Source organism: Gymnoscopelus braueri (assembly GCF_963280865.1).
Source record: "Gymnoscopelus braueri genome assembly, chromosome: 1".
Lineage (NCBI taxonomy): Eukaryota > Metazoa > Chordata > Actinopteri > Myctophiformes > Myctophidae > Gymnoscopelus > Gymnoscopelus braueri.
In genome coordinates, this window is record NC_137603.1 from 5,719,530 (window position 1) to 5,743,827 (window position 24,298).

General features: G+C 43.2%; 2 protein-coding genes across 7 annotated transcripts in view; both read right to left on the reverse strand.

Moving 5' to 3' along the window:
- Positions 1 to 2,915: 2,915 nt before the first annotated feature.
- The window catches only part of LOC308089722 (carbohydrate sulfotransferase 1-like), a 203,282-nt gene continuing 181,899 nt past the window's right edge, over positions 2,916 to 24,298 (reverse strand). For 2 of the 6 annotated variants that reach the window (XM_080434604.1, XM_080434605.1), the window contains exons 2-6: positions 8,006 to 8,079; positions 7,165 to 7,269; positions 6,671 to 6,827; positions 4,965 to 5,263; positions 2,916 to 4,572 (exon numbers count right to left, since the gene is read on the reverse strand). In XM_080434604.1, coding sequence (XP_080290730.1) covers positions 3,945 to 4,572; positions 4,965 to 5,263; positions 6,671 to 6,827; positions 7,165 to 7,244 — 1,164 coding nt within the window. In that variant the 5' untranslated portion in view covers positions 7,245 to 7,269; positions 8,006 to 8,079 and the 3' untranslated portion in view covers positions 2,916 to 3,944. Of the gene's footprint in view, positions 4,573 to 4,964; positions 5,264 to 6,670; positions 7,111 to 7,164; positions 7,270 to 8,005; positions 8,080 to 12,644; positions 12,874 to 24,298 lie in introns of those variants that run through there. The other 4 variants (XM_080434603.1, XM_080434607.1, XM_080434606.1 and 1 more) reach the window with 4 other exon arrangements.
- On the reverse strand, positions 15,716 to 21,695 carry LOC308089715 (carbohydrate sulfotransferase 1-like). Its single transcript, XM_080434591.1, has 4 exons — positions 21,591 to 21,695; positions 20,450 to 20,606; positions 17,558 to 17,859; positions 15,716 to 16,585 (listed from the first exon to the last, which is right to left on the reverse strand). The coding sequence occupies exons 1-4, from the start codon at positions 21,668 to 21,670 to the stop codon at positions 15,958 to 15,960; spliced, it is 1,167 nt and encodes a 388-aa protein (XP_080290717.1). The 5' UTR covers positions 21,671 to 21,695; the 3' UTR covers positions 15,716 to 15,957.

Below are 24,298 nucleotides of genomic sequence, written 5' to 3' on the forward strand. Positions count from 1 at the left end.
ACACACACACACACACACATACACACATTGTGAAATAAGGTTATTATAGTTATATATTGGCATATTCAATGTTTGCGGGCTAAAGTTACCACACTTAGACAGAGAGGTTCACAGTCCAATGGCCTGTGCATAAGACATAACATTTTGGCCTACATGTTATGAACCAATCAGAATGATTACCTGGATTCCCTGGATATCCGTGTCCTGTGTGAAGGGCCCATGAGGCATACTGTACGTACATCAGGCCTTTTACTGTATTGTCCTGTGTGAAGGTAACCTGACTCCGGCCAGATGGGGGCGGTATTGACTTCACAGGTTCACAATACGGCTTCCATCTGGGATCGCTCAGAGAGTAGGGCTACTCCGCACAGCGGCGTGTGTGAACCAATCAGCGGCTACTAGGGGCGGGATCTTGGCGTAGCCCCCACAGTCAAATTAGCCAAGAACCGGCGTGCAACAGACCAGCCAATCGGGCTCAGCCCTATTGGCATGACTGGTAACACGTCGGACTGGCGAGTGGGAGCCTCGGGTTCAATCCCAGCTCACTGAGTTCCACTACACAAGCTTCTTCCATCTGGCGGAGTCAGGTTAGTGTGAAAGGCCCATGAGGCACACTGTAGGTACACAGACATCCCACCCTGGAGAAAAGCATTTGCGGGAGGTTCACGTTCACTCTTTCAGCCTGGAGTTATTTGGGCATCATTAGCGCAGCTATTAAAGCAATGAGCAGATCTACAAGGCAAGCTCACACCCCTCGTGAGCTTGTAGATCTTCCAATTTCACTAGGCTATTTGAATGCATTCGCCACACGTTTTTAGCTTTGATCTCTCTCATCAAAATTGATGTAGATAATAAATTGGCGACAGCAGCAGCAGTTGCGCTGTGCTTTTTTTTTTGCAAACTGTTGATAAAGTATTCAATCAAAGCTACAAAGAGGACATAAGTGTTTTAGCTGAGCTTCATCAACAATGCTGCCAGCTTAACATACCTCGACGTGCCTTTTTGCAGTCATTAAGGCCTCCGTGAGCTGAGAGAAGTCACTGCTATATACAGTGCAACGGGCAAAAGTTATTATTTTAGACACGGGTAACTCCTTGAGTACTGTGTGTATTTTTTTGTCTCTCCGTCTCTCTCTGCATCTGAGACCATTGGTTGGTCACTTTTAGACGCACACTCCTCCCACAGCGAATGACATTAATTAATTTAGTCAGATTGACAGTTCAGCGACGAATGAGAACAAAGAAGGTTGCAGATCCGGTCTGTGTGAGCCTCATGTGTGCAAACCGAGACAGTAGGCGGGCTCTAGTAATGAAAAGTGAATCGGAACCGTTCTCCCGCAAATCCACAATTTGATCGCCTGGTCGGCATTTGCGGGAGATTTATGTCTTTTTTTTGGCCTAAGTCACATGGTTTTGTGACTTAAGCCAAATTATTTACTGATTTAGGCCATTTTTTTATTTTTTGCTTTTTGTTTGGCCTAAGTCAGATTTAATCCTATTTAAACCTATTTAAATCTCTTATGTTACATAACTGACAGACAGTGTTATTTCTATTTAAATAGTCATAATTTGTTATATACATTTTGGGTGAAATTATTAAAGGACGACTTCACCGCTTTTCAACCTATCTTCATATAATTGGTCCTCACTAATACTCATGATAAAATGGTACAATTTTGTTCTACTCGGTCTGTGTCTCAGAGGAGGGCTGTGGACAGTTCAGAGTCCCGTCTACCAGTGACATCATCAATGGGGAATCCAAGCTAATAGAAACTGCAGGCTTTCTATTCCTGGAAAGTTGCAATGTTCCCTCACACAAACAAATCAGAGAGAAAAAATACAGAGTTAAGAAGGCTTTTGCAGAGAGAGAGAGAGAGAGAGAGAGAGAGAGAGAGAGAGAGAGAAGGCTTATTGCAATCGAAAAAAATTATAATATATATTTTCATTCGCAAACAAGAACAAAATATTCAAATCATTTTCATTAACATAACACATTTGAATTACACATACATTTGACTAAGTATTTTGTTTTATGTAGTTTAAAAAGTTCTTCCTTATTTTTTTGCTTGCAAATATTGTGTTTTTGCTTCCTGCTTTACTTTGTTTTCATTCAAAATTAAGTTGTGCTCCGTTTATATTTTTTCTCTCTCAAATATTTGTATTTTGTTTGGTTAATAAAAGCAAGAATGCAACTCCATATGTTTGGTGGCAGATTTGCTAATACAAGCAGAATAGAATAAAAACATCTATCTACCAAAAATAAACAAGCTTGTACCTTCATGTAATAATACAACTGGTTATCTGACGCCATCTGCTGGTGGAACTGGAAACAACACGGGAATGCACGTTGGCGTGAAGGCGCCGGCGGGGGGGAGTTTGTAAGATGACGTCACAGCAGCTGTACAGAGCACTGGGCAGAACACAGAAACTAGGCTCAACCTTTCAACAGCCAACAGGTGATGTAGGCCTACCTACTGCTGCCATAGAGGTGGGTAGGCCTACCTACTGCTGCCATACTGCTGCCATAGAGGTGGGTAGACCTAGAGATAGGTAGGCCTACCTACTGCTGCCATAGAGGTGGGTAGGCCTACCTACTGCTGCCATAGAGGTAGGCTTTTCTACTGCTGCCATAGAGGTGGGTAGTACTACAGTACCTACTGCTAGAGGTGGGTAGGCCTACCTACTGCTGCCATAGAGGTGGATAGTGCGGATACAAAGATAATCGTCTATTATAATAGCTCAGTGGTTTTCAACCCTTTTCATATCAAGGTCCATTATTTATTATGCATTTGAGCCACAGACTACCATTAGATTTAGCCTCTTAAACCCAAAACTTAGAATATTTGTTTTGATTTATTTATTCGCACAATAAAAAACATTAAACATTATATGAAAAACACAGAAATAAGTGCAGGTGAGAAAGGAAACCAATATAGGGCTTATACAAGGTTCTCACCTAAAATAATAAACAAGACAACATGTTATCGCTGGATAAGGTTTTGTCCACAATTCCATCCATGCTGTATTGATGTGGTACAATAGGAGGGATGACAGGCAAACATTGATAAAAAAAATAATGCAGATGTTTAACAATACTTTAACTGAGCGTAAAATGAAACCAAATTATCTAATAAGGGTCCATTTGTTTTGTTTTGTTTTGTTTTATTAGGATCCCCATTAGCTTTTGCCATGACAAAAGCTAGTCTTCCTGGGGTCCGACACAGACAAACATTTTAACAGAAACATTCCTTACATCAATTTTACAATCACTATAATCTAAATAAAAATAGGAAAAAAATAAAAATAAAAAGTACAATCAAGTAGTACAATTAAAGCTATAACTAAATCACTTATTACACATTAAACTTTGTGTGTCTGGGGATTAGTACAGACATGTTTTCATCAGGTTTTCATCAGGTGTTATTTTAACTTTTTCTTAAAGGTGAATTTTGTGTTTGTATTAATTATGTACTTAGGCAATGAGTTCCATCCTATTACAGCTCTATAGATAGTAGAAGCTTTGAGAAGATCTGTTCTTGGTTTAAGTGTTACCATATCACCTGAACTGGCTTGTCTAGTCATATGGGTATGTTCATCTCTTCTGTATCCTACCTGGTCAAAGAAATACTGGGGTTTTTGGTCAGTTAAAACATTTCTGAAAAATGAGTTGGTTACCAACTCTCCATCATGTAGCTGGGGACCACCTCAAGGACCACTAGTGATCCCTGGACCACTGGTTGAGAACCACTGCTATAAATTAATCTTTTAGTTACTTTGATCAGTTCTGGTCTTTTGATATAAACAAACAATAGCTGATCTACAAGTTCACAATTCATCACATGGCAATGTGTTGTGAGCTTGTAGATCTGCTCAGGGGCGTAGCCACGGGTGGGCATAGCTAGGCCTGGGCCCACCCTTTTGGTTTTTCCAAAAAGGTTTTTCGGTTTACAAAAAAGGTACAAAGGTTTTGTCCTGGACGAGCGAGAGGGACATGTTTTTCAGTTCCTCCGCCGATCTCACAGTTTTGTACCCCAGCTGGTGGAGCACCTTCTGACACACCACCTGTGTGTGCTCCACCATGTCGTAGGGCAGTCTCAATCGCCAGCTCTCCGCCGTGGCCGCCGAGTCCCTCACCGTGCCGTACTTGTGTTTGGACGACGGATCCCTGGTGCTCGCCTGTATCCAGTCCTCCACGTTCTCGTCCATGGGCAGCCCCAGGTAGTCGTAGATCTCCCTGGATTTGAGGAGCGGGTTTCGTGCCAGGTCCTCGTAGCGAACCAGCATGTACTTCCCTTTGAGCCAGGGCGGGTGGCCGAGGCCGGTGGACACGGAGCTGAGGAAGTTGTCGCAGATCACCGTCAGCTGGCTGAGGTCCAGGTTGTTTGGCCGGCGGCCAGTGGCTTGCCAGATGCTCCACGGGCGGTAATCGTCCGTGAAGGTCTCGATCCGCGACGAGAGGATCCCGCGGGGGTCCCTGACCAGCTGGATGACCTTGAGGTTGAGCCGGGGGTCCTCCACCAGAGAGCGCAGGTCCCCGATCACCGGCACCGCCGCGATCTTGAGCACCACGTGCCTGGGAATCAGAATTTTCAACTTTATTGTCACATCACAGGTTTACAGGTGTAAAAATAGAGGGTGAAATTCGTTTTTTGTGCAAAGCTCCATCGTTTTTATTATTTCCATAAGACAGGGGTCTTCAACGTTTTTCAGGCCAAGGACCCCTTAGCTGAGAGAGAGATGAAGCAGGGACCCCCACTACATATTGGCAGTTCAATGTGTGTTTTCGGATATTTAACCACTTACACCATCAATACTTTGTAAACTTGACCTGTGGCTCGGTACTTGGTCTGCTCGTTTTCCCCTCTACACCAAACCTCAGAAAATAGCCGATCTAAAAGCTCTATAGTGAGCTTGTAGATCTGCTATTTTAAATGTATTTATAAATACATTTAAAAAAATACGTACCTGTTGTGGCGGCATGCCTCGATCGCCAGGGTCATGTTGAGCGGAAAGCACACGCAGTCGCCGTCCCCCATATTGCCGGTGCGGCCGAAGGCGTCGCACAGCGCCCGGCTGGCGCCGTGGCGGAACAGCCCTCCTGTGATGTGGTTGACCGGCGCCGGCTTGATGTAGCTCTCCAGGGAATAGAGGTCGCAGTCGTACAAGCTCCGCAGCAGGTCGCGGCTGGCGCCCAACTTCACATGGTGGTCGACCATGTTCAGGGTGGTGTGGACGTGCGAGAGAGGCTCGAACAGGTAGAATACCTACACAATACAATAGATACTTTCATTGACACACAATCCAAAGCAATATATCACCTTTAAAAGCATCAGTATAGTAGATGTTTTAATTTATCGGGAAACTGTCTTCTGTCAAACACTGGGATAGGTTCATTTTTTTTGAGCTGTATATGCGGTAATGAGAACCGGGACGGTTGTAACGCGTCATGGTTGCAACATGCACGTTTTCTCTTGATTCGTCAATGCCATCATCACGTCAGTATGTGACCAGTGCCGTAATGAAAGTGCCCATGTTGACTAGGGGGGATTTGAGTTACCGTTCTGTCTCTATCGGGACATTAACTCAAGCGGCGCTGAGTTGGCCGAAGCAGACTTCACAGGCACGGCGACTCGCTCGTCTAGCGGCTCACTCGGCGGTGCCTCTTGTGGCTCAAGTCCGCTTTAGACGGCGCGCCTCAGTCGTTTGAACTGTTGTTTTTTTGGCGCCACTTCCGCATTCCTGGAGTGTGGAAGTCCCCGGGACGGCACAGTTTGATCACATTTTGTCCACATTTGTGACTGTGGCTGGAGAAAGGGGCATCAACTCGCCCGTTGAGAAACAGTAGAAAAGAGCAAAATAACTATTTTTTTTTGTGCTTTTCGTTTTTTTTCCTTCATATTAACAAAATTCAAATGTTGAAGAAGGTTTGTATTCCAAAAGATAATCGTTTTATAATCATTACGTGGTTTAAATTACATTACAAAAACAGCTGTGTTTTTGTGTGTTTCTGTCGGTCCTGTGTGGGCGGAGAGTGGTTGGTCGTTGGCTCCATTGTTCTCCGGTTACAAGCCTAATCCCCGCCCATCAGTATCCCTGCTCTCTGTGGTGGTGTAAAGTAACTAAGTACATTTACTCAAGTACTGTACTTAAGTACAATTTTGAGGTATTTTTACTTTACTGGAGTAATATCCACTGGGTGAATATTCAACCTGAGGCTGAAACTAACTTCACCACGGTGGGAAGCGGCCAGTATTGCGTTAGTCTTTTTCGGGACAGAATCTAGTTGTATAAACAATATAGCAGCTAGGTGAGTGCGGCCCCAGTTAAACAACAGGCCACTCGACATTCGTTTGTATGGAAGTATTTCACTGAAGATGTGGACAAAACAACGGTGAAGTGTTTGTGTAGCCTAGCCTCGATAGAGTGGACAGCTGACTGAAAGGTGTCAATGGGGGGGGAAAAAAGGACGGGTTTCCGAGGCTAATCGGGGAGTGATTAGAGGAGTGGTTGAATAAATTACCTATTGTTCACGCCCATTACCAGGAGCTGAGAGGTGCTAGAAGTGCCAATTCTTCGGAAGGGATTTTCTCAGTTTGGACTATTATAGATAACACGATTCATTCATGCATTTTGGGAAAAACAAGTTTGAGAACCACTGTTCTACTCCATACCTCCTGTTGCTGGTTGAGCAGCTGGCCCATGAAGGAGGAGCCACTGCGGTAGGTGGCCAGGACCAGGATGTGGGTCTTCCTGGCCGTGGCATTGAAGGAGACGTAGGGCTTGGAGGTCAGCGTTCGAATTGATTGATTGATTTGTTCATTTCGAACACTGTTAAAAGACAAAAGAAATACATCAATAATATAATATAATACATAATACACTTAAAATAAGAAATGTAAAAATATGAAAACAAATACATGTTGTACTCTAGGCCAGGTTGTTCGAAAAGGGCATAGGATGAAGTTAAAAACGTATCTAGTCCTTTCCCTTATTGCTCAATGATCAAATAACATTTATAAGTACAATTTCTAAAATCTATGTAATGAAAGTACTATGAAGATAAGAAACAAACAAAATCAAAAACAGAACAAACGACACACAAAAAAAACAGCTTCTGATATTCATCTTAGGAGCTTAAAGCAAATGAATGTGAATGGCTGTGTACTGGATGGCGATGGAGACCAAGGCCAGCATGATGACTGCCTTCAGTGCCTTCCAGGAGCATTGCATGCTGAAGCACTTCATCTAGACACAGTGGGCCAGCTTCTCCCTGGGAAAGTAAAGTAAAAACATATACTGTCATGGTCGGTTTGGAAACATTGTATGTCCAAAGCCGTTACTTTTCAGGAAATGGAAAAAACTTTTTTCTGAAATAGTGACAATAGCTGATCTGAGCAGCAGCAAAGTTTAAAGCAGCACAGACAGCAGTAGGCAGCGGAAAACGGCAAGCAAGGAATGAGCAATGCAACTTCCCCATTTAAATAGGATGCTCTATTATGAAGTGAGTATGTGATTGGCTGAGAATAGAAGAATGTCGGCCAGCAGCAACTGTGCTGAGTTCCCTGACAGAACTTGCTCTGTGCAACCATAGACATATAAAGCTATTTGGACTAAATCTATTTACATATAGATATATACAGTATAGCAAAGTTATATAAATGTAACACTGTTACCGTATGTACATAGAAGTTACATTAGACTTCATCCACAATAACAGACAAGGCTTCCCTGAAGAGGATCTGTACATCACTGTATATTGGGTCCCTGTGAAATGCTAGCATTAAGCCCAGGGGGTGTACTTGTACATTATGTCCAGCAAGTGTCAGGCTGCCCCACAACAGGAGATAGGCTCCTGCCCTGTGGGCCACATAGCTCTGCAACGCTGCAAGGCTTACTTACTTACTTGATAGTCTTTCTACTTACAGTGAATATCTACAGTGTATTTCAACATGATCAACACTGGTCTTAAGTGAATTTAGTTTGATCATTGTTGTTAATAAACGTACCAAGTGAACCTTTACAGCTGTCTTAATGTTGAGAGATTACAACATGTGTCCACTAGATGGCGGAAATCAACCACCTGAGGGAAAGAGAGAGAGCGAAAGAGGGAGAGGAGGGAGAGACACACACACACACACACACACACACACACACACACACACACACACACACACACACACACACACACACACACACACACACACGCACAGAGAAATATAATCATGGTCACAATTATTAGGCTGTGAATATATAAAGTGTTCACCTTATACTGAGAGGGAGAGAGACAGACAGACAGAAGGAAAGTTGAGAGGGAGACAGTGAAGGACAACAGACAGACAGACAGACAGACAGACAGACAGACAGACAGACAGACAGACAGACAGACAGACAGACAGACAGACAGACAGACAGACAGACAGACAGACAGACAGACAGTAGGAAAGCAGAGATCGAGGGAGGCAGGCAGACGGAAAGCTGAGAGGGAGACAGTGATAGACAATCTCTGCTGGGATTCAATCTCAAGGCTTACTGCAGGTTAAATGTTGTTTCAGAGGTGACTTTGAGAACGGGACAGAAGTAGATCATAAATAATCATTCGTATGGCTGGGATGCTTATTATCAGGGGTCATCACCATGCCAGATTGTTATGGACATTCTCATTAATATTATATTTTTGCCACAGACATACAAAATAATTGATCAATAATTTTACCAGAAATACATAATGAACTCCTAATATGCCATAGTGCAGTGGTAGGCAACAGGCCCGCCAGCGTTAATATCTGGCCCCGACAAGTAATTTTGTAAATCATTTACAATAGCTGACTGACAGTCCAGGTAGGATATGGGGCAGCAATAGCTTTGAATTGATGAAATCAGGTATGATGAACAAATAGTTATATTTCCGTTCTTTGAATGTTATGTTTTCACTGTCAACTTTCCTCTTGAGACTTTTGGATGAAAATCTCCTCTCACGTTTAAAAAACACACCAAAGCTGTGTTTCACATGCCCTTAAATGATACATTTTTTCTCTCCATTCTAAGAGACCTTGAACCATGAAAGAGCTCTTGTTCGAAAAGGAGTACTGTCTGTCTCCAGATAAAATGTTCACTAAATATCCTCTAAATGAAACATTCAAGGATGACGCCTGCACAAAAAGCATTAGATAAGCATTTCTGTGTGCGCCTGTAACATTTGTGACTGAATACAATGAAACCTTCCCCAAGTCAATTTTGTGGAAACAGAGTAAAAATGAGAATTTAGCTTCGTTTTTTTTTTGTTGTGTTTTTCGTTTTTTTTTCATATTAAAACAGTTCGAATGTTAAAGAAGGTTTCTATTGCAAAATATAGTCGTGGGAGAATCATTAAATGGTTACATTTGTAGGGCAAAGTAGTCTCTACTAGGCTGCTTAGAGCAAGTCTCTGTGTTACTTTGCGTGTGGAGAGGGGGGTGGAGAGATACTCTGCCGAGATTTGCATAGAGTGGTTTCGATTGGTCCTGGCTAGGCTTTGTTCTCCGGTTTCTCTCTCTAGTACAGCCCCCATAAGTACAACGTGTTTCTGTTAGTAAACACACAGCAAGGCTTTCAACTCCACAAAACCGTCTTTGTTTTGGTCAGTAGCGAAAGTGTATTATTATTATTATGTTTTACTAAAGACGAGCAGCCTGCGCTACCGCGGGTGTGAGGAGAAAGGAACGACAGTACCATAACGTTAAGGAGAACTCCTTCTAACGCTAATCAGCTCTCCTGTCCTCTTTCCCTAAAGAGGACAGCAGATCTACAAGCTCACAACGGGTCACGTCTGGACGCGTTGTGAGCTTGTAGATCTGCTGTTTTCAGCGCGCGACACCGTCGTGCATAAGGAGCATAAATGAGGCTTTGACCAGTGTTGCCAAATCCGTTTATTATAAGCGACTTTGGTATTGTTTTTCTGTAAAGTAGATTGTACATATTGAGGGGCAAGAGGGGTCCTCTTGGCATGAAAATCTGTAGATTGTACATATTGAGGGGCAAGAGGGGTCCTCTTGGCATGAAAATCTGTAGATTGTACATATTGAGGGGCAAGAGGGGTCCTCTTGGCATGAAAATCTTTGGGAAAACATAAAACAATATTAGACAGTATTTAATATTAGACAGTTTGATTGACCTGCCCTAGTTGCTTATGTTGGCCTTATTTTTATAGACCTGGCTGCTTGTTTCTCTCCAGCAGAATCTGGCAACACTGGCTACGGCTAATAATAACGCTAGCTCCGTCTGTGATAACAGAGCCTGCTCCGTGCTCCGGTCTGAACCATGCTCTCTGACTGGACGGTGGACAGAACTTTCTGTTACAGTAAAATCCATCTAAATTTAGTACCACCACACAACTGAAAAGTATCGCGACTATGACCACAAGTTAGAAACTCAAAGTGGTTATAACTTTGAGGCACAGCTGTTAACAATGCGATGTTAATACCAGCGGCCGTCATTGTTTTGGTATAGGGTAAAAGTATCGGGAGCTTTACTTTTAATGTACTGTTTCACTGTACATTTAGAAATTTAAAAGCAGGTCTGTCTTGTCAAGTGTGTTTATAGTGTTGACAGCTAACCTACTGTCACACCTGTAGGGGAGTGGTTAGGGGTGGGGGAGTGATTAGGGGTGGGGTTGAGTACCTATTGTCCCTCCCATTGTCACACCCATTTCTGGGCCACTGAGGTGTTAAAATCTCTAGGATCTTTGCAGGGCAATTTCTCTGCTTTGGGGTTTAAGGTTCAACAAGATTCAAATGACCACATCTTCTTTAAATATTGTCCAATTTCAATGAATGATACATCATATGAAAAGCTTATATTCTCTTCTAAAATGGAAAATGGAAAATGATCACTTGCGGCATAAACCATTGTACCCAGTCACATTTGATTCCACACGCTTTTTCTGTTATACCACATCTTTATGTAGTAACTTTTATAACAATACAGTTATTATTATTGTATATGTTTGTTTGTTGCAAGTTCCACGTCCTAAATTAGCCATTGATTGTGTTCTGGCCCACCATCTAATGTCTTTGAAAAAGTTTGGCCCGAGGCCAAACTTACTTGCCGACCACTGCCATAGTGTCTATGCCAATGTGCTACACATTTTTACAATGATAGTATTGGCGGAGACCTGTGCTCTGAGGAACACTTTTTCAATTTTGTTTTATTTATTTTTTGCAAAAATCGGCCTCCTGGTGGTGCTATAATAGGGCAATGTTAAAAAGGTAAAAAATATAATGGTCAGTATCTTTGTCCGTATCATTGTCCGTATCATGGTCAGTATCATGGTCGGTATCATGGTCAGTATCATGGTCGGTATCATGTCTGTATCATGGCTGGTATCATGTCTGTATCATGGCCAGTATCATGTTTAGTTATGGTCAGTATCATATCAATATCATGGTCAGTATCTTGGTGACCATGATACTGACATGAAACTGACCATGATACTAAAATGATACTGACATGATACTTACCACAATACTTTCAATACTTTCTTGCTGTTAACATTTCACCTGCCACCCTAAACCCTAACCCCCTCATTAGCACTGTCTCTTACTCCCCTCAAGAGACAGTAGGGGCTGTAGCATGCCACTTGAACACAGACTGGGGTCTGATCAGCCTCGGCCGGGTCGCCTGTAGGAGGGTGTCTGTTGCGAGACCCGAAACACCCAGTGATTCCAGGAAACAACACTGATGATGTGTCCAAGTTTGTGCATCAGTAGATGTATTTATTTAATGATAATAATTAGATACTGAAAAGATACTGACATACTGACCATGATACTGACATGATACTGACTGATACTGAAACGATACTGACCATGATACTGACATGATACTGACATGATACTGACCATATCATTCTTGCCAGGAAACAACAATTTGAGCCGTTATGACATTATGAACTGTTATTACATTATGAGCAGCTATGCAAGGTTCTTAATGTAACATAATTACATTATCACATTATGCAAAAATCCATTATTACGTTATGCACTTTATTTTATTACGCTATGAGCTGATTATTACATTACAAGCTTTTATTACATTTAGTTTATTACATTATGAACCGTTATTACATTATGAGACGTTATTACATTATGAGACGTTATTACATTATGAGTTGCTACAAGGTCTGTTTCACAACGAGTCTTACTTCTTGGACCTGTACAGACCTCCATTCTTTAATACTCAAATCAAATCTAACTTGATTTGTGAAGCACGTTTAAAACAACCATGGTTGACCAAAGTTAAAATCGAAATTCAAAAGCGCAAAAAGATGCAAGAACACGACAGAAAACATTAGACAGATAAAAGACATGATTACAGCATCAGTACAACATCAAAAGGAAACCCCAGGGAGAAAAGCTGAGTCTTAAGATTTTAAAAACGTCCTTTGGACTCCACAATAATTGGTCTGTAATTGTTTGTCATATTTTTGAACATCGAGTCCTATTGTCTATTGTGTTTGTCCATGATTGTCTATTGTACAACATGTGTCAAGATCATTATAATAATAATAATAATAATGATTATTATTATTATGATAATAATAATGCAGTCATTATTATTATTATAGTTATTAATTATTGTTATTATTATTGCTTTTTTTGCTCTACTCACTCTTGTCAGAAGTTTCCAAAACAAAACGTCCGTCTTCTGTCTGTTTCTCTGTTTGTTCTTTCTTCAGTATATCTCTTCTTGTATATACTTTACCGTCACTTAATTTAATTTAAAGGGAAAACAAAAAAGACGTTTTTGCAGAAAAGCACAACATGTACAGCTGTACCTCAGAATGATGAATGCTGGCCCTGCATACAAAAAATGTCATGGTGTGCCAGTGCATGCCTGCAATCTCGTATGCAGTCATGTTGAACCTATATAGTGCGTGCACACACACACACACACACACACACACACACACACACACACACACACACACACACACACACACACACACACACACACACCCTCACCCTCACCCTCACCCTCACACACACACACACACACACACACACACACACACACACACACACACACACACACGTCATGGTGTGCCAGTGCATGCCTGCATTCTCGTATGCAGTCATGCTGAACCTATATAGTGCGTGTGTATATACAGTATATAATACACACACACACACACACACACACACACACACACACACACACACACACACACACACACACACACACACACACACACACACACACACACCCACACACACACACACACACACACACACACACACACACACACACACACACACACACACACACACACACACACACAAAAGACAAAAGAAAAGGTATGCTCTCCAACCTGCTTTTTTAGTCTGTTGTGATTCATTGGATGGTGAGCATGTCATGCAAACATTTTAGACCCATTAATGAGGTCACAGTTAGTACCCAAGTACTGTACAGTACTTAAGTACCCTTTTGAGGATTTTTTACTTTACTGGAGTATTTCCCATTTCCAATACTTTTACTTCTACATGTTGTTTAGACAGGTGCCAGGTTCATTTGTTGACCTGGCACCTTATAGTTTGTATAGTTTCAATGTACTTTAAAAAAACAAAATATATATATTATAATGTTTAGACTGATGATGGGTTCTTGGTTTACCTATGACCCTAGATTATTGAGGCACTACACAGTCTCTATGCATTTGATGTGATTTGATTTGACCTTGTGTTTACCTTGCTTACTGTAAACCGCACTGGATTAAGAGTGTCTGCTAAATGCCTTAATTGTTTACATTTTGAAATGGCTGTCATTAAATGTGATGTCTGTTATTCTTTTCCTTCTGTAAGGGATGTTGTCCTACACATGCACACCAAACGCATATCAATCCTTCATGAAGGCCTTGAGGTTTAAGACCTCATCAGGGTCATGAAGAGATAGCCAATGGAGTGTTGCAGTGTTTTTGTTGTTGGGGAAGATGACACGGTATGTTCAAGTGGATATTTTCTTGTATTGTGTTTAATGCCATAACATTTCCTCAAGTGCCAAGTGGTATTTTAATTGTTGGATCACACTGTTGGGCTGTAATACTCTTTTGTTTTGCCAGCGTAATTCCATAGCCTCACAGAAAACAATACCTTACCTTAACCTTACCTGACACTAACAAACCTATCATAAAAAATTGACCCGCAGTGGATTCGAACCCTCAAGCCTGGGATCATAAAGTACTATCAGACTAAACTTTTCCAAAGCAGGGCTGTCACTCTGAGTGACCAATGGAGAGGTGTCTTACAGCTTAGGACCCGCCTTCTGACCTTTCACCCCTTACACACAAAAAAAGTTGAGAACGAGAAGACAGAGTTTTGACTCCATATGATGTTTGGTGGCAGATTTGCTAATACAAGCAGAATAGAATAACAACAAACTGAATAAAACTACTTTTCAAAGCTTTGCTGAAGGAATGTATTATAGAATCTGAGGTCATCTATCTATCGATCGACCGACCCACCCACCCACTCATCCAACCATCCATCCATCCATCCATCCATCTCATAAAAATAGCCATTATTGTACCTTCATGTGATAATACAACTGGTTATCTGCTGCCATCTGCTGGTGGATTGGCGTGAAGGCGGGAGGGAGTTTGTAAGATGACGTCACAGCAGCTGTTCAGAGCAGCTGGGTTGAACACAGAAACTAGGCTCTCCACTGCTGCCATAGAGGTGGGTAGTGCGGACAGCCTGGTTTGCACCATCATAAATAATAAGATAATCATCTAGTTCCTATGGAGATTGTTGACAGTAGATCTGCTATTTTCACAATGTTTATCTGTGGAACCTAGTCAAACTAAGTGTATACTGTGTGTGTAAGTGCTTGTCAGGGTGGGGTGGGCTGTTTTGTGTTTGTGTATTTTGGACTTTGGCGTTGATTTTGGAATGGTTTGCATCATTTTAATCACAAGGCCCGTACCTTTAAAATGGTATATAGATTGACTAAGTAGATGACACAGCATTTTTGCAAACAAACACGTGTACACTAGTCGACTAGTGTCCACGTGTTTGTTTGCAAAAAAAACGCTTGTGTTTTGCCGCTGCATTCCACAACACACACACACACACACACACACACACACACACACACACACACACACACACACACACACACACACACACACACACACGTCCCCATGCTTATGTATGCTTATTATAAGCAACCTCGTTTTCTGTAAAGTTGCTTGTAAATATTGGTAGTTGCTTTTTATTTGTTGTGAGCTTGTAGTTCGGCTATTTCCAAATCGTTTATTTTCAAAGAGCCGATGCATTATAGGTTTAAAGTGCTCATGTAGCCTAATAGTCACTTAATTCTTTGGGCTTGTTTTCATTGACCTGGTTGCTTATTTCTCTCTGGCAACACCATCATTGTTTACACCACCGAAGAAGAAAAATGCGGAAGCAATCCCCCTTTCCAAGACCAGCAAAAAGACGCTATATTATGTTTCAAAAATATTAAGTCATTACGGCAACATAGTGTGGTTAATACATTTTCTTTTGGGATGTACAATACATGAAAATTACGGGAATAATAACGCGACCCGCGTCGATAACTAATGGAGCGTGTACATTTCCTCATTTGGCTATTAACAGCGGGTGAGTGATGGAAATTAAGCTAACTATTAACCATATTTGGCTAACTCCAGGAGGACTGCACAATTATTTTCGACTCCACTTCACATTTCATTCATTCATTTATGTGATATTTACATGCCGAGTTAAGCTCTGACATTTAAGTAATATGTAGCCTGATATTACCAGATTGCTATAGTGGGTTTAGAACATTTTACATGAAAAAAAAAAAGTTTTTTCATCTGCTCTTTTCTGCTCTGGTGGGAAATGAGACCTTGCGAGAAGACTGCCCTTCAAATACGGCCAGTCACATATATAAAAAATAGTCTTTTTCCCAAAACTATCTTCGTTTACAAAAAAGGTAAAAAAGTTTTGTCCTGAACGACTGAGAGGGACATGTTTTTCAGTTCCTCCGCCGATCTCACAGTTTTGTACCCCAGCTGATGGAGCACCTTCTGACACACCACCTGTGTGTGCTCCACCATGTCGTAGGGCAGTCTCAATCGCCAGCTCTCCGCCGTGGCCGCCGAGTCCCTCACCGTGCCGTACTTGTGTTTGGCCGACGGATCCCTGGTGCTCGCCTGTATCCAGTCCTCCACGTTCTCGTCCATGGGCAGCCCCAGGTAGTCGTAGATCTCCCTGGATTTGAGGAGCGGGTTTCGCGCCAGGTCCTCGTAGCGAACCAGCATGTACTTCCCTTTGAGCCAGGGCGGCTGACCGAGGCCGGTGGACACGGAGCTGAGGAAGTTGTCGCAGACCATCGTCAGCTGGCTGAGGTCCAGGTTGTCGGGCCGGCGGCCAGTGGCTTGCCAGATGCTCCACGGGCGGTAATCGTCCGTGAAGGTCTCGATCCGCGACGAGAGGATCCCGCGGGGGTCCCTGACCAGCTGGATGACCTTGAGGTTGAGCCGGGGATCCTCCACCAGAGAGCGCAGGTCCCCGATCTCCGGCACTGCCGCGATCTTGAGCACCACGTGCCTCGGAATCAGAATTAGAAGAATCAACTTTATTGTCACATTACAGGTTTATAGGTGTAAAAACAGAGGGTGACATTCGTTTTTGTCCAAAGCTCCATCGGTTTTGTTATTTCCATAAGACAGGGGTCTTCAATGTTTTTCAGGCCAAGGACCCGCTAGCTGAGAGAGAGATGAAGCAGGGACCCCCACTACATATTGGATTCATGTTCAATGTGTGTTTTCAGACATTTAACCACTTAAACCATCAATACTTAAAGGTATCATGACATTCATTTTCACTTTTTTTATTTTCAATGTTTTATTTGGGGTTTTATGACCTCAATTACACCCAAAAAAACGGAACTTAGAACATTCAGTGGATTTTCTGTGGTCTGGGGTTTTCTGAATAATTAGGCTGAAAAGTAATCTGAGCTTGGCCCTTCGACAGTGAGGTCACAGTCGATTAATCCCGCCCACTCTCCTCCTCGCCCCTCCCCTCCCCTATCCTTTCCTTTGGGGGGGGCGGAGCAGAGGCGATGATTGACAGGCAAAATCCCTCACCAGCGACACCCGCAGGCAAAGATTTCTTTTTTCATTGCAGTTGAAAAGGCTTTAGAAATGTGAGAGAAAAACACCTGCCATGGATCACTGGAATGGAATTTTCACTTACAACTTTTTGTACACTTTTGAAGGACCAGGACAAAGACTTTGAATGTGGTGTAAAAGTGAATGTCATTAAACCTTTAACAAACCTCCGAAAATAGCCAACCTAAAAGCTCTATAGTGAGCTTGTAGATCTGCTATTTCTGGGTCAATGTTTCACCCCAGAATAGGGATGCTATAGGGTTCAAGTGGTTGATGTATAGTAACTCTGAGGATCACCTAGGGGTCCCGGACTCCCTGTTGAAGACCCCTGCCTTAAGAGAAAGTAAAGAAGAAGAGGGGGAGCAAGGGGGGAAGAGAGATCAATAAATACTTTTAAAAAATGATGTACCTCTTGTGGCGGCATGCCTCGATCGCCAGGGTCATGTTGAGCGGCGCGCACACGCAATCACCGTCCTCCTTCTTGACGTCAGTGGGGGCGAAGGCGTCGCACAGCGCCCGGCTGGCGCCGGGGCGGAACAGCTTGTCCGTGATGTGGTTGGCCGGCGCCGGCTTGATGTAGCTCTCCAGGGAGTAGAGGTCGCAGTCGTACAGGCTCCACAGCATGTCGCGGCTGGCGTTCAGCTTCACACGGCGGTCGGTCGTGTTCAGGGTGGTCCCGACGTGCCAGAGCGGCTCGAACAGGTAGAAGACCTGCACAACACAATAGATACTTTCATTGACACACAATCCAAAGCAATAGTGCGTACCAAAAAATCCTGAAGGGGGCGTCAACAAGTGTCATTTGGAGCGGCGGACATCTTTGTGGGGTATAAACAGGTTGACTTAACATTGACCCTCACAAGTATGTCTGCAGGTACTATGCCACGCCCCCTGTGGTGACGACACGTTGGCACGCACTATACATCACCTTTAAAAGCATCAGCATGTATAATAGATGTTTTAATTTATCGTGAAACTGTCTTCCGTCATACACTGGGATGGGTTCCCTTTTTTCCGAGCTGTGTATACGGTAAAACAGACCTGTTGGTACAATCTTTTTTTCTCTCTATACCAATTTTCTTTGCCAAAAATAGACAATCTACAAGTTCTAAAAACGTGGAATCTAAAACGTGGAATTTTAAGCACATTTTGATTATCTCGGTAATTTGTTATTATTCGCAATTATTTTGGCCACAATAATTGTGACATGAAATGTTCATATCGTCCCATCCCCCAAAGGGTCGTGTGCAGAGAACGTCTTTTGAGCAGAGGAGTGCTTTGGATATCATGTCCATAGTGTTAACACACAGTGTAGATATCATGTCCATAGTGTTCACACACAGTGTGGATATCATGTCCATAGTGTTAACACACAGTGTAGATATCATGTCCATAGTGTTCACACACAGTGTGGATATCATGTCCATAGTGTTCACACACAGTGTAGATATCATGTCCATAGTGTTAACACACAGTGTAGATATCATGTCCATAGTGTTAACACACAGTGTAGATATCATGTCCATAGTGCTCACATACAGTGTGGATATCATGTCCATAGTGCTCACATACAGTGTAGATATCATGTCCATAGTGTTAACACACACAGTGTGGATATCATGTCCATAGCGCTCACACACCGCACTGTTCCAACCTATCAACCTCCTAAAATATTAGCACAAATAGCTTAACTGAAACTATGTAAACAGATTTCTCGTGGTTGTAGTAACGATTCAACGTTGGATTGATCAGGTTTGTCACTCACTAATCTCTCAAGAACAGATTCTGCTCCGCGTTGGAATCTGTCGTGAAGGCTCGTCATAACATCTACGCACTGGGCTACAAGTGGGCGTGCCTTCAGATCAGGAAGCAGGCCGCGCTTTACCCAATCAAATGTAGTGGGCGGGATTCACGTGTCCGTTGATCTTTCCCCCTCGAAACAAACCCAAACTAATTTACCAATAGCGAGCAGACAAAACCACGGAAAGATATTCACATTTTAACTTACTCTTTCATCATAGAAACAAGTGGGCTTATAACCAAAACGATCCATGTTCTCTGGGAGAAGTGGTGTTAGTGTTCCGTGTAGAAATATTGTTAGTGGGAATGAAAACATAGTGGCACCACCGGAAGTGAAAGCTGAAGGCAGACCAAAACCCCGGTTTCCTTTGCGCACGTGTGCTACGTCGTCATTGTCCCAGAGCCAGTGAGAGATAGTACAAACAGCAGAGGGCGCTGTTTTTCATTCTCACTGGCTCTGGGTTCCCAGATTGGTCACTTACAATCAGGACAAAAGTGGAACCGTTTCCTTCTTCGGATGCGTCGGAAGCACTGAAGTGTGATGATTGGGCGCTGGGAAGAGGAGCGTGTCTTTACCATAGAAATGCATGGTAGACTGGTGCGCATTCTCACTCCTAAGACCTCAAATGTTTGACTTATTGGAACAGACGTCTTAATAAGTCAAACGTTTGACTGGAAGGGGGGGCAAAAATTGCACATGTTGACTAGGGGGGATATGAGTTACCATTCTGTGCCTATCGGGACATTAACTTGAAAGGCGATGAGTCGGCCAGAGCGGACTTCACAGCGCTCGGCGGTGCGACTCGCTCGCCTGACGGCTCGCTCGGCGGTGCCTCTTGTGGCTCAAGTCTGATTTAGACGGCACGCCTCAGTCATTTTAAACAGTTCTTTTTGCGGCACTTCCGCATTCCTGGAGTGTGGAAGTGCCCGGGACGGCACCGTTTGATCACATTTGTCCGAAGATTTGTCCACATTAATTGTCCCAAGAAGACACAATATGCATTTTGGGGATTTTTTTTTGGAGAACCACTGTTCTACCCAACCCGATCTCCAGAGAACTAGTATACATTGCACGGATCCAGTGCACTTCATTCCGTGGATAGTCGCCTAGAAACCCCGAAATTGCGTGCATATGTACGGCGCTCCCTTTGTGACAAAACCATTTCGGAGGCGCGCAGTCTCAAGGGAAGTGTCGCCACGTAAGGGGCCACCGAGCGAGCTAAAGCGAGCGAGTTGCCGTCCCGCACGTTGCGACATTCCCTTGTGCCTACTCAGCGCCGTTTGAGTTATGTACCGATAGGCACAGAATCGTAAATTTTGTTGTGGGGACTGCTCTGCTTCCGGGTTTTTCCGGGTTGCGACTGGTTACGCCCACCGTGGGACTCGCCGTACATATGCACGCAATTTCGGGGTTTCTAGGCGACTATCCACGGAATGAAGTGCACTAGATCCGTGCAATGTTACGGAGATCTCTGGAGATCAGGCTGGTTCTACCCCATACCTCCTGTTGCTGGTTGAGCAGCTGGCCCATGAAGGAGGAGCCACTGCGGTAGGTGGCCAGGACCAGGATGTGGGTCTTCCTGGCCGTGGCATTGAAGGAGACGTAGGGCTTGGAGGTCAGCGTCCGAATTGATTGATTGATTTGTTCATTTCGAACACTGTTAAAAGACAAAAGAAATACATAAAATAAACATAATACACTTAAAATCAGAAATAAGAAATATACAAATACGAAAACAAATACATGTTTTTCTCTAGGGTGTTCGAAAAGGGCATAGGATGAAGTTAAAAACTTATCTAGTCCTATCCCTTATTGCTCAATGATCAAATAACATTTAGACATAACATTTCTAAAATATAATGAAAGTACTATGAAGATTAGAAACAAAAACAGAACAAATTAGAAAAAGTGCTCCTCGGAGCACAGGTCTCCGCCAGGTCAGGTAGGTTATTGTGGCCACCTGGTGGCGCTATAATAGGCCAATGTGAAAAGGGTGCCATTTCTTCCTGGGGCTAGTGGGAATGTGCGTGCATTCATGATTTGAGGCCTTTTGTTGCAAAAATGTGTTTTGGTAAATTAGACCTGCTGGTGGCGCTATAACAGGCCAATGTGAAAAGGTTGGCATTTCTTCCTCAGCCTAGTGGGAATGTGCGTGCAAGTTTTCACGGAAATCGCACGCTGTGTTCATGATTTGAGACATTTTGTTCAAAACGGACCAATCCTGCAAGCCAACCTTAGCCAATCAGGATGGAATATGAAATATCGGACACATCCGTCTTGATCGCATGACTATAGAGATACTGTGTACCGATTTGCGTGATGTTTGGATAAAATCTGTAGGAGTAAATGGGTTTTGCACAAATCGGCCTCCTGGTGGCGCTATAACAGGCCCATGTGAAAATGTTGGGGTAGAGGTTCTGAATTGGCATCCAGGGAGTGTGTGTGCACAGTTTCGCAGCGACCGGGCCAACAGTGCCGGAGATTAGCTGGTAACACACAGACAGGACACACGGACGGACAGGGGCGAAAACATACTCTCTCGCCATGCCTTTCGGCCTGGCGGAGACAACAACACAAAAAAAGACATCTTCTGATATTCATCTTAGGAGCTTAATGCAAATGAATGTGAATGGCTGTGTACTGGATGGCGATGGAGACCAAGGCCAGCATGATGACTGCCTTCAGTATCTTCCAGTAGCATTGCATGCTGAAGAACTTCATCTAGACACAGTGGGCCAGCTTCTCCCTGGGAAAGTAAAGTAAAAACATATACTGTCATGGTCGGTTTGGAAACATTATTATGTCCAAAACCGTTACTTTTCAGGAAATGGAACAAACATTTTCTGAAATAGTGAAAATAGCTGATCTACAAGGTCACAGTGCATCGCAGGAATGAGTTCAGTCAGGACAACTGATGAATGGATACAATATGTTTACTGAATATACAATGAGCAATATATTTATTTTGGTTTGGCGATGAATTGGATCTTTAGGTACTCTGAGAACGCACATTCCTATCAATAGGGACTGTGAATCCCCCAGTACATAAAACGCAGCAAAGTTTAAAGCAGCACAGACAGCAGTAGGCAGCGGAAAAACGGCAAGCAAGGAATGAGCGATGCAACTTTCCCATTGAAATAGGATGCTCTATTATGAAGTGAGTATGTGATTGGCTGAGAATAGTAGCATGGAGCTGAGACCGACCAATGGTCGGCCAGCAGCAACTGCACTGAGTTCCCTGACATAACTTGCTCTGTGCATGTACCAAGCGTGACGCACGTTTGTTTTGATACAGGTGATCATTGCTCACCTCCACAGGAATCAGTGCATGAATTGGGTTTTACACACTGGCTCCAGTGGTGCAACCAAAACGTATTCATGTGAAAACCCTGTCATTTAGTCGTGACACTGCTGCTGCACAGGGTGCACTAATCATATCGTTTTGAAAATGTCAGTAGTTTAACTGGAGCCCTCAAGTTAAAGGGGTAGTTCACCCCCCAAATAACTTTTTTTCTATTGATTACTCACCCCATGGAGCCTTGAATTCATGGATATTTTTTTGTTTTTGTCGCATTCCTTCCTTTATTATTTGATTATAATAAATGTCGCCCCATTGATTCCGGTAGGAGACACAAATGCATTTGTGTCTCCTACCGGAATCAATGGGGACACATTTATTATAATCAAATTATTGGCTTAGGAATGTGACAAAAACAAAAAAATATCTATGAATTCAAGGCTCCATGGTCAGTAATCAATAGAAAAAAAGTTATTTTGGGGGTGAACTACCCCTTTAAATAGTGGTTACCTGTTCACAATTTATTTTAGAGGCTTTTCTGCCTTTAATTGACAGTGTTTAGTGGAGATGAACAGGAAACAGGGAGAGAGAGAATGGGAGAGACATAAAGTACAGATGGAGCGGGACTCGAACCCGCGATGCTCTGTCAGGCTACATTAGAGCCCGAAGTGGCTAAACCCACTATTTGGGGATTTAGCGTTGCGCAAGGGGCGTTCCCGTGCATAAGTTGCTATCTTCGGACACCAGCCTTATCACCGGCGCTACCCGTTACGTTATGCATAGGTGTGGTTTGGGCGTTACAATAATCTAACCAATCGCCGCGCCAGATGCCATTGCCTTTAAGAGAAGACTGCACAAGCCGTTTATCCCCAGTGCAACCTTATGCTCTCTCCCTCTCTGCCCATGGAAGAGCGACGTTGCCATGGAATACATTTATATTTGGTACACAGAATTATCACTCACACGTTGCTGGTTATAGAGAACTTTAAATGACAGCAATCTTGCTTGTGTTCTGGATTAATTAAACAAAATGGTCTGGTGTGGTTATAGCAAACGCACATCAAACGACATTGTATTAGTCTTTGATAAGCTTAACTGGCAACTGCTGATAAAAAACACATTTTATTGACACAAGGAACAGTCACACTTTTGTGGATTACAGCCAAATTGTAATGACAATCACATTCTCAATCCCTTAATTCTGAAGTGCACTCTGCGGTCGACTTAAGTTATAACGTTGGACACTATACACTGTACAGTACATATTGCCTTTCAATAAAACCATAATAAAAGACATAACTATCACCTACATGTTACTGATTATAGAGAATGTTATATTATTGTAATCCGTTCTATATTTCCTGCGCAATGGATTAATGAAGCTGAACAGAGCGAATGGCATCGTGCACGACGACACGCAGCACAAATCATTGTCTTCTTTGAATTAGCCTGCCCCAGCATGTCTGATATCTGGCATAAAGGGGCGGATTCAAAATCTCCGGCGAAAACATCCGTGGGCTACCATTGGTTCACTGATCTGTGCGCCCGCCCCGCTCCGCGCCCCTCCTCCTCCCCCAATGTGCAGCATAGACCATATTCACACGGCGGCCATGTTTCTATGAAGTCAAAGAAAGTAGCCACCCCGGGTGGCGGCACTTTCAATGTTAAATTCCAATATGGCCGCCGTGTGAATATGGTCTATTGAGAGCCCTGCCGTCACAACATTTGGAGCGACGCCCACTGCACTCTGGTTAGTCGGGGGAAATGAAAGGTTGACTCCCAGTCAACTGCTTGGCCCAGGCTTTCTTTTTGAGCAAAACGCGAAGGAAAATAGAAGCCTGGAGATTGAGGCTATATCTTTGAATAGACTATCATCTTATATAAATACAATTGACAATACAAATTAGAATCACAGAAATTCATTGAGAATTAGGAGAGAGGGAGCCTCTGAATGTTGTGCCGCTGTGCGCTCCGGCCCGACTCTCGACAGGCGCACACGCGCTCTACCAAACGAATGTGGCGTAGCGGGTGGTTTTAGAATCCGCTAGTAT